We start from the raw sequence: 10,722 nt of genomic DNA, 5'->3' as shown, positions 1-10,722 counted from the left end.
GAGGAGAGCAGGTCGGGAGGTAAACATGGCCCGGGCAGTAAAGCTGTCAGCAGGGCAGAAGGAAGCGGGACAGAGCAATGCAAAAAGCTGAACTGGCTGCTGACATCAGGGCTTTGCATGAGACACAACAGATTTATCGGCCCCGAGAGGGGAAGGCCAGGCTGGGGCAGGGTGAGAAGGCTAGCTGCGTGACCAGGGAAAAACAAGCCGGGAGGGAGCGATAACCCCAAGCTGCAGGCAGAGTAACAGCACAGAGTGGGGCTGATGCTGCTCAGAGTTTCATCCCAGTGCTGGTAACACTCCTGTGGCACGAAGGGACACCACTGGCCCTGGCCTGGTTTCAGGTATCCCAGCGCTCGCCCCTTGGCACAAAACATTCCTGCTCCTGTCCCTCGGGCCCCCACCCAGCGCTGTCACCACCCTTCTGGTTTAGATAAGGACGCTGAGGGGAAGCGGTGACGTGGCACGGGGGGGCTGGGAGGGAGGCACACAGCAACACAGCCTGGCATTTCAGTGCTTCCTCCACCCTTCTGACCATCACCCCTCCCCAGCCATGCCAAGTGGGGTTTCTTGAAAACACCAGGAGCAGAAACATGCTCTGAATCAGGTTTTCGGACTGTTGACAATGCAGAAGAAGACACTGAGGCCCAGGACTCACAGAAGTTTAATCTGGCTGTGCCTGTACAAAGCAAGAGTTCTCATTCTCTACACCTCTGAGCTCCACAATGGATGCAGGGCCGGGATGTCTGCCTCCTGGTCCATTTCTCTGCTGCAAAGCCCCAGGATGGTGCAGAGAGCTTCCGGATCCCCACTGCACTCAGGCTCTCATGGTGATAACATGTTGGTGAGGTGCTGAGGTCTCTAGCAAACCAGTCTGGGTTCACAAAGAGCAAGACGAGATGGAAGTAGGAGGGCAGGTCCTCCTCGCCCTGCAGTCAGCCCACCCTACCCCATATCACTCAGGTCCAAACGTACAGTAGAGAGCAGATCTCTTCTGTTTCCATGCCCACAAAGAAATCAAACCTAAAGCGACACGTGTGGCGGATAAAGCCATGAAGGTTTCGTGCTGCCAGGGCCAGAATGGGTTGAGAGCTGGTGAGTTTCACACATTCCATCTCCAAACCATTGCTCCGTTCCCCATCAGCTGTGGAGGACAGAGTCTGGCTGCAGTCCTGGAGACATTCACGGGGTGGGGAAACCCTGACAGGTCTGCAGAGCCCAGGGAAGGTGACGTAGAGGCAGAGAACAGCCCGAGCACAGCCAGGTGCAGGACGGGGTGGTGGGCAGAGGTGTGCAGGTGCAGAGGAGCCCCAGCACAGTGCTGCTGTGCACAGCCCAGGGCCAGCTGGGAGTCCTCAGCTTCAGCTGGCAGAACCGACAGCTCCATCAACTCTTCTCGGGCCGGTTCCTGTTCAGCACCGCCCGAGGGGCAAACTCCAACTTCTCCTTGAGGCTCACCACCTCGGTCAGGTCCTTGCCCGCAATCTCCTGTAGTTTTCGATCCTCCCTCCGTTCCGAGATGCTTTTCTCCTCCTCCTCGGCCGGCGGCGGGCTGGGGCCGCGGATGAACCACTCCAGGTGGTATCCAACGGCACCCACCACGAAGGCCACGGGGAAGGTGACGTAAGGCGCGTGGGTTCGCACGGCGCTCCACAGCACGGACCACATGGCGGCACCGAGACGAGCGGCCGAGCCCAACGAGCCCCGCTTGGGCCTACACCGCGGTGCCCGGAGCCCGGCGGCCTCCCCACACCCCGCACCCCGGAGCGGGCGCTCACCGGTGCCCCGCAGCGGCTGCGGGACACGGAGCTCCGTGCGGGCCGCGCTCACCCGGGCCCGGCCGCCGCCGCCGCCGCCACCGCTACTTCCGGTACCGGGGCCAGAGCGGCGCATGGCGGTGTGTGCTGCCACCTAGCGGGCAGAGCGGGGAGCGGGATGGGAAATGAGGGGAAAGGGGGAGAAACGGAGAGAGAAGCGGGGAGAGGCGGGTGGGAGGCTGCGGGAAGAAAGATGCGGCAGGAGAGCCGAAGGGAGAGCCGTGGGGGGAGAGCCGCGCGGTGAGACGTGGGGTGAGACGTGGGATGGCAGCGGGGGAAGCTCCGCGCAGAGGGAGACACGGGGGTGGGCGGCACGTGGGGTGAAACCGTGCCGGGAGACCTGGAGGGAAGAGCTGCGCACGGAGACGCGGGCAGCCCGCGCTGGGGTGCCCCTGTGCTGCCCGCCCCTGCAGTCAGCCTGCTTTAGAGGTCCCTTCCAATCCCTACTGTAAGTTCTGTAAGACTGTGATTTCTCGCCCCCACGGATCATGAACCCCCCCCCCCCCCCCATGCCCACCCCTTAAACCCCCCCCGTGCCCGCCCCACGCACACGAAGGGCACCACACAGAGCAGGGAAAGGCGAGCCGGGCGCCAGCCGTGTCCCCATGGGGAGGTGGCCGCTGCCCCGGAGTAACCAAAGTGGTCTTTTTATTAATTCTGGAGGTTTGTTACAATAAAAACGGAGCCACGTGTCACGGTCACTGTACAGTGCTGGAAGGGCCGGAGGTCTCGGGGGAGCTCAGGGTGTCCCTGTGCAGGCACAGCTCTAAAGCTACGGTGTGGTGGTGGCAGGACTGGGCTGTGGGGTGAAGGGCTGGGAGCTCCATCCCTACACCCTTTCTCCATCATCCTTCACAATGCCTGATTCCTACTGCCCCCCGAAGAAGTGACATCTGGACCTTCAGCGCCGCTTCTCACCAGGGCACAAAGCCCCCCCAGAATCATTGCCCTGCTCTTGAGACCCTCCCAAGCCTCCACTGTGAGGGGACACAAGCTGAAGCCCCCCGCTCCCAAATCCTGAAGAGCTGACTGTGGGTTTGAGGAGATGCCTGGCACCTATAGGAACTCGAGGCACCGATGTCCACTCCCTCTGCCACCCGCCCATGGGAAGAAGGGGACTTGGGGATGGGAGCCCTTGGAGGGGTCACAGTGCAGGCAGATTCCCTGGGCATGGGGGTGGTGGGAGCAGGCAGCTGGGGCTGCTCCCCATGGCAGCCCCTCGCCGAGGGCAAGCAGCACAGATGTGCTGTGCACCTGCCCTGTATGGGCTGTGCTCGGAATGGGGATGGGATGGATGCAGCCTCATCTCCAGATCCCCTATGGAAGCTGCTGTCAAGGAATTCGTGGCTTCAAGGAATTCCTGTAGCATAAATGCTGCATCCCAGGCTGCCCCCTGTCCCCATGGGGCACCAAGGGCTCAACAACCCCATCCGTGGTGTCCCATCCTTGCAGGGCAATGGCAGCTCAGGGAGAAGGCATAACCCTGTGAGGGATTTCCAGCAGCCCCACACTCAGGGGGAAGCTCCTGCCCCACACCTACAGCCCGGTCCCCATGTGCAGGGGACACCGAGGCCAGCCCCGGCCAGCAGCACCATACCTGCTCTGTCCCTGCACTAAGGTCCTGCATAAGCATAGGAAGGTCTCCCCAGCACTGCTGCCTTGCTCACACACCTGTGCCCAGGCTGCAAGATGCAAGGGAACCAACTGCCCTGTCCCCATGGTGTTCCCATGCAACTGACTGGGAAAAGTGGCAGGAAGGGCTTGGAGAGCACAGTGCTGCTGCTCAGTGTGAGAGATGCAGGTTCAGCTCACTGGGACCAGGGGACCTGCTGCTCTGGTCCATCCCGCCCTCCAGAACACAGCTCTGGTCATGTGTAGTTTCTGTTTTATTCCTTAGGTAATATTTATATATGAATATAGGTTGAGGACTCCTGGGTTCCCCACAGCACCGGGGCAGGAGGCAGGGAGCGGAGCAGGGCTCCAGCTGGGCATGGGGCTGGGGGCTCGGGGGTTCGTCCCCGCAGCCATGGGATTGCACTGAGTTACAGAGAAGTGGGGGGGCCTGCCTGCGGCCCCATCCCCTCCCACCCGGCAGGGCCGGGGGCTGGGGTCACCTCTCCTTTGGATGGGATAGGGACCAAGGAGGGGTCAAGGATACAAGAGCTGAGACACGGCCCCAAAGAGGGCAGGGGGAAGGAAGAGCCCTGGACCCTGGGAGAGACGGGCAGGGGCATGCGAGCAGGGGGCAACGGGATGGGGCAGAACCGGGTTGGTGCTCATTCACCGTCGGATCCATGAAACGTCTACGATAGAAAAGAGAGAAGCTGTGAGCGGGCCAAGCGCTGCCCCCAGGGTGTCTCCACGGCCCCTGATCACAGTGAGCGATGGACGCGCCGTCCAGTCCGGGTAGAAAAGCCGAGGCCGCGGTCACAGCCGGGTCTGCGCCTCGGGGATGTAGATCTCAATGCTGTCTGCGCTCTCAGTGGCCGAGTTCTGGCGGAAGGAGGCGGCGCGTTTGGCTGCCAGGAGCCGCTTGCGTGCCTCCTGCCGCTGCCGGTCCACCGAGTCCAGGGAGCGCTCCTTCACCGGATGCACCTTGGAGCGCGGCGGCTTCTTTGGTATCGGGGGAGGCACCTTCTTCTCCTCCTGCACAGACAGTGGGAGAGCCTCAGGGCGAGCGTGGGACCGGCCCTGAGCCTCCTTTCCCCCCCTGCCGATGTCAGAGCGATGAGATGAGGCTGTGCCGTGCATCCCTCCTTGCAGCTGCACGTGTGCAGGATCGTGCCTGGCCCTTGGCACACGGCACTGCCCAGAATCCAGCTGCAATATCACAGCAGAGGAATGGCCTCATTTTTTCCTGTTCTTTGTTTTTCAAGTGTTTGCTAAAAGCACCCGCTGGCTCTGCTGGCGGTAACTCCACAGCAGTGGTTTGGCCACAGATGTGCTTGGGGATGAAGAGGAAAGGAGGGATGTGCACAGCACCGGCCCTGCACACCCCTAGCGAGCCCTGCCCTTACCTTGGGCTCAATGATCTTCCACCCGTTGGCCTTGAGCTGCTGGAGCTCTGCAAACTTCATGCTGACATCCTCAATGGAGAGCTGCAGCAGGTCCCAGAAGCCGGCCAGGTCTTGGAAGGTGGGCACTGGGAATGCGTTGGGATCCTGTGGGGACGTTGAGGGAGACCACGTGGGTCACATTTCACGTGCAGGACACCCGCTGTGCTGGCATCGCCCCAGCAGCCGCAGGCTCAGCACAACCCAGGATGGTGTTCAGGCACTCACCATGTTCTGCTGGCAGAGTCGGTAAAACTGCTGCACCTTCTGGGACATGAGGAGCTGAGCACTGCCCACGGCGCTCCGGATCTTCTCCAGGACTGGCGGTGCCGGGCAGAAAGCAGACAGTCATATCTCCTACGGGGACACGGGCATCCCCTCCCCACCACTCAGCAAGGGCCCCGCTCCACCATTTGGGATCCCCAGAGACGTCTACACTGATCCCAACCTCTCGACCCTCCCTGAGCCAGGTGGCACCACCGAGATGCTCCAAGTGAGAGCAGCGCGGTGCAGCCCTGGGTACCCGGCCCCACTCACTCTCCTCCGGCAGGTCGTAGTCCTCGGCCTCCCGCTCCATCTGCTGGCACCAGCCCTCCATCTTCTCCACCTCAGCCTGCAGCAGTTTGATGAACCATTCCCCATCGCGGTGGCAGGGGGAGGCACGGCCGGAGTCAGGCAGGCTGCGGGAGCCCCGCTCCATCCACGCATCACGGCGTGGCACCTCCACTGCATCGTACTGCATCTGGTAGTCCTCCCGGTACGCCCACTGGCCCTGCGTGTGCACCGTTTTGTACACTGCGTACTGCCGGCCGGACTCGGGCTCCGAGGAGTGCCGCTGGAAGGGGCGGCCAAACTGCAGAGCTTTGTCCTCAGTGGCCACGGCCAGCCCGGCGAAGCCCTCCAGCTCCAGGTCTGCCTGCACACCCGCCGTCACGCTGTTGGAACGCTTGAAGCGGGCGCGCCTGGGACAGAGAGAGCGTGTGGGGTCGTTGTGGTGAGGATGCTGGGAGCTACGGGGCCAGCGAGGACATCCCTACCATTCCTGTCCCCCTGTGGGCATCGTCCTGCGGCTGGGGACACCCAGTATTTGGGGCTGCAGGGACAGCCCTGAGCAGCTGCATCTTTCCTGTCCCTCATTTCCTGTGCTCTTAGCCCGTTTCCATGGCTACCAGTGCTGGACGATGCTGGAGGATGCAGAGCAGTGTGCACCAGGGTGGGTGGGCACGCTCCCAGTGCTCATCTGCTCATGCACCATGCAGGTCCCAGCACACAGCACGCCCACCCATGCAAAAATTCATGTTTTGTTGCAGAAAAGCCCAGAGTTTTCACCCACATCTGTGCAGGTTTCGAGCTGAACCCCAGTAAACGAGACCCCAACACAGTGTGGGAGCAGGGGATCCCCTTCCCCAGGCTGTCCATTACAAGCAATGAAGTGTGGGCACCAAGGCCAGATTCTGCTCCTTATGGGGACAGAAGGCTCAGGATAGGGATGGTGCTGAGCTCTGGGAGCATCAGATGAGAGAAAATGATGCAGGCAGGAACTGGGTCAGTTCAGAAAGCCCAGGAGGGATCCAACTGGGGAAAGCCACTGGCCAAGGAGCTTGGCAAGGCATACCTTTTGTCTTCCTCCACCTGCACCCCGATGGAGTGGAACTCCCTCTGGCTCCGGCTCTCCGTGTCCGAATCAGAGACAGCCTCAACCTGCCAGGGGCAGAGAGAGAGCATGCTGGAGGGTGGCCCCATACCATTGGCATCCAGTGCCCAGAGAACGCTGCACTGTTAGGAGAGTGGGTGGGCACAGGGGTGGCATTAGGGCCGCTGTGGTGGCACAGGGGGTGGCATTAAGGCCACCCAGTGGACGTGGAGGTGGCTTTAGGGCCACTGTGGTGAGCGCGCTGTTGGCATTAGGGCCATCAGAGAGGCACACTGGAAGCAAAGGGACAAGTGGTAGACGCTCAGCATGGCTGGGACAGACTGATCTCCAGATCTCAGCCCATCTGGAGGAATGAAGCCCACCTGGACACCAATGGACGGCCGCCACTTCCTCTGCCGAGCCAAGCTGCGCAGCTCCTCCCGCCCGGGGATGGCCTTGATGATGAGCGTGGAGGGCTTGGGGGCTGTGCGGGGCTGCACCGGTGGCAGTTCAAGGGACACGGCCGTCACCTTGGAGCTCTCCAGGCTCTCTGCTGAATTGCAGCGGGCCGCGGCATCTTTGGACCAGGCGGGGCCGCGGGTGACCTCGCTGGGCAGGTAGCTCTCGTGAGCAGACTCGGTGCTGCTCTGCGCGGTGACGGAGATGAGGGGCTTGGCTTTGGTTCCTGGAGGGATGGGAGGTGGAGCTTTTCTGTAACTGAAGGCTGTTGTGGGAGAGGCGCAGGATGAAAAGGTGCGTGAAAACAGAGAAAATTTGCTCATTTCCTACCGCGAGCGGGCACCCTGGGGAGCAGCACCCACCCCCCTCCGCAACAAGGAGCCCAGACACCAATTTGGGGCAGCCCTGCAAGACGCTGAGCAGTCATCTGGCTAATTTAGCCCCAGAAAGGGACTGGAAAGCGGCCCAGACCCATTCATGCAGCAAGGGGCAGCAAAGGGAAGCAAAGAACAGGGAAAGAAAGACAGCAGAAGGATGCTGGGGGCAAGGTGGGGGGCATCCCATGGTGCGGCCGAGCCATGAGCGAGGTGGGGCTGCACGGGGCTCAGTGCAGGTGGGGCTGCATGGGGACCCTCCTGCTACCAATCCCTCACCACCCCCAGGACTCACAGGTGCCAGGCTTCAGGATGCTGCTGGTGATGGGCGGCCCGGCGGGGGCTGACATGGAGAAGAGCGAGAGGCAGTCGTCGTCCTGGGAGCAGCCCGCCTGGATGGCCCGCAGGTAGCTGTGGCTCCGCATGCGGAAGCAGCCGGGCAGGTCCAGAGCCTCCACGGCTTGCGACTCCACCTCACCAAAAACAGACTCACACACAGCCTCAAATTGGTGGTTGAGCTCATCATTGATCTGCAGAGAGCAGTGGGTGATGGTTGGGGTGGCATCCACAGCATCCACTCTCTGCCCCGGTGTGGGGACAGATCCGTGGCCCCAGCACAGTGCCAGGTGCCGGCTGGGACAGGGACCCTACCTGGCCAGTGGTGAAGGAGCGCCCGTAGCCCTGCCCCCGAGGGAGCATTCGAGGTGGCACACCGCAGCTGGGACAGTTACAGATATATGAATCAGAATAGTGCCTACTTGCAAACCTAATGAGAGACAGTGGGAATAGAAGGGATGGCACCAAAAGCAACACAGTCAAGCCGAGCATTTGGAAATGCAGCCGCAGCAATGGTCCCACAAGCCCCACTTGTCCACTGCAGCTCTTGCACAGAGCCCTTCCCACTGCCCCTACTCTCCTGGCAGGGCTGGGGGCTCCCCAGAGCTGCCGCAGGTGGGGCTGAACACAGCTCTCCAAAATAGTTGTGCTCCATGTGCCTGCCTGGTGCTTTGCCCTCCACTCGGGTTTGGCACGGAGATGCTCAGAAGAGGCTCCCTGTGCCAGCCCCGAGGTGGAGCAGCCCCTGGCAGGGTGCTGCCGTGCAGGGCTCCGTGCACAAGCGGTGGCAGCAAGGCGCATGCAAGGTCCCCACTGGGGTTCTGCACCCATGCAGGCAGAGTGCAGCTGCAGCCAGAGCTCCTGGCACCCGGCACATTGCAGAGACAGCAGGCGCCCAGCACAGGGTCATCACCAACCCAAAAATCCATCCTAGGTGCCACTGGTACAGAGCCATCAGGAGAGCGGAAATTCCATGCTACGTGCAGTGGGGACAAGGACACTGCCGGTATTTGGGAATCTCCCTGCCATTGTGCCCCTTTCTCTGTACGTAGCTGCAGCCCGGCTCCCTCCCGTAGCCCAGCAGCACCCTTACTTGCTCCTGGCCTGGTCGGCGCTGGAGGAGCGGCGGTAGCTGTCTCTCCGTGTGGCCGCCCGGGGCGACACTTTGGCGCTGGCATCTGAATCGGCGCTGTCCTCGTCGCCCATGGCCTTGATGTAGCTGCCACTGCGCATCCTCCGGCAGGGGATCTCCCCGTCCTTGCCCACCGCCGGGTACCCACTCCACTCGTCCTGCGGCACCTGGGGTGGGGGGTGTGTGGGTATGCAGTGGCACACAACAGCCCAAGCCCGGCACCACTCTTCCACCCTCCCTGCCCCAAAACCAGGAGGGTAGATCCCTGCTGGCAGTCCCAGCTGCGTCCCCTGCTTGCCTCTTCCCACCTTGTGGCCCCCCTGGCAGTCACGGCCAGGCCAAATCCCACCCATGTCAGTGTGGCTGTGCTGCTGCCACAGGCCCTTACCAAGCTGCGGTGGCACAATGTTGTCCCCAGGCCATGCAGGATGGTGGCAGGGCCGGCACTCTGTTCTGATAACCCCTGCTGCCAGCCACCCCGGTGTTGTTTCTCCCTGTCTCCTTCCCCGGGAAAGGGAGCGAAGAGTTAATTAGCTTTTAATTAGAAGGGAGGTGACCTAGAAGGGAGCCTGGTGACGTGATGGGACTGGCGGTGGCACTGGGCCAGGCGCAGGAAAGATAAAAGCCCAAAAGAGGGAGAGGGCAGAGGGCTGCGAGGAGCCTGCGCAGCTAGAGCTGCCTTGACCCCAACCCATGGACCAGAAGACGGCAGAGGAACTTAGTGCCACCTGCAAGGAACCCTGCAAGGATTGAGGACAGCAGCAACCCGTGGAGCTGGCATGGCCCCACACCACCCCAAACCATCAGGATGCAGAGACACGGTCCCAGCTCACCCCACGGCATCTCTATGGCATCACCAACCACAGTCCTGTGGGACAGCAGCACCTGCCCTGCCTGTCCCCCTCACCTGCAGGTACTGGTAGGCTCTGTCTTTGGCCTTTGTCTCCTGAAGCATCAAGGTTTTCTCCGTGCCGCTGGCGCTGGGGTAGGCTTCGCGGGCTTGGCTGACGGTCATGGTGTGCCAGGCGCTCCTCTTGACCGTCTGTCCATCCAGAGACATGGACATCCCAGCACACGCCAAGCATTTCCCTTCCCCGCCGCTCTTTAGATTCTTCAAGGTCAAGTCTCTGAAGGCACTTTCGGGAGCGTCCACGCAGTACTGGGTGCCCTGGTCCACGGCGTGCCGGCCAGACACCATGTAGCTGCTGTCGCTGTCCAGGTTGTCGTCGGAGCTCCACCAGCCCATCATCTTGGACCGGTGCCGGGAATCCACCTTGCGATCCTTGCTCTTGCTACGCTTGCCGTGGCGGGACTGGTGGTGGTGGTGGTGGTGATGGTGGTGGTGGTGGTGGTAGCCGTCCCCGCGGCCGTCCATCTTGGTGTCGTTGTAATCCCGCTTGGCGGGCGCCTCCAGGGAGTGCGACTTGGCAAAGAGCTTCTGCACGGAGTGGACGAGGTGGCGGATGCGGCTGGGGCTCTCGCTGCGCGGCTCGGCGCCGCCGGCCCGCGGGTACTGCAGAGTGTGGAAGCCGTCGTGGTGCAGCGGCAGCTGCTTCTCAAACTGGTCCAGCAGCGTTGGGGGCAGGCGGTTGATCTTGCTGGAGGGGTGGGCGGTCGCCATGCATTCGTCGCAGGAGTCGTAGGGCTGATGCTGCTGCGCGTGGTGCATCCTCGGGAAGGTGCTGCTGGCGCTGCCGGAGGGCGGATCGCTCAGGGGACCGCACTCGCCGGCCGTGCCGGGGCTCCGCACCGGGCAGAAGGGATGCTCCAGGGAACACGGCTCGCTGGGGCTGAGCAGGTAAGGCGGGTGGCCGTCGGGGATGTAGTCGGCGGGACGCTCGCAGTCCTCTGGGATGCAGCGGCAGCGGTGGCCGGAGGAGTGCTGTGTCTGGCTACGCTCCCCATGGTAGCCCTTCAT

General features: G+C 62.3%; 2 protein-coding genes across 2 annotated transcripts; both read right to left on the bottom strand.

Annotated features, from left to right (window-relative positions):
* Window positions 1-1,386: 1,386 nt before the first annotated feature.
* SMIM12 (small integral membrane protein 12) lies at window positions 1,387-1,668 on the bottom strand (the record flags this gene model as incomplete). Its single annotated transcript, XM_079546033.1, has 1 exon — window positions 1,387-1,668. The coding sequence occupies one exon, from the start codon at window positions 1,666-1,668 to the stop codon at window positions 1,387-1,389; it is 282 nt and encodes a 93-aa protein (XP_079402159.1).
* Window positions 1,669-4,244: 2,576 nt separating this feature from the next.
* On the bottom strand, window positions 4,245-10,722 carry DLGAP3 (DLG associated protein 3; the record flags this gene model as incomplete). The annotated part of the gene is made up of 10 exons (XM_079546111.1): window positions 4,245-4,463; window positions 4,835-4,978; window positions 5,099-5,190; window positions 5,408-5,832; window positions 6,486-6,571; window positions 6,887-7,227; window positions 7,632-7,866; window positions 7,988-8,054; window positions 8,766-8,971; window positions 9,712-10,722. The coding sequence occupies 10 exons, from the start codon at window positions 10,720-10,722 to the stop codon at window positions 4,245-4,247; spliced, it is 2,826 nt and encodes a 941-aa protein (XP_079402237.1).

Source organism: Tetrao urogallus (genome assembly GCF_951394365.1).
Source record: "Tetrao urogallus genome assembly, chromosome: 23".
NCBI classification, from domain to species: Eukaryota; Metazoa; Chordata; class Aves; order Galliformes; family Phasianidae; genus Tetrao; species Tetrao urogallus.
This window is presented reverse-complemented; position numbering and strand designations above follow the sequence as displayed.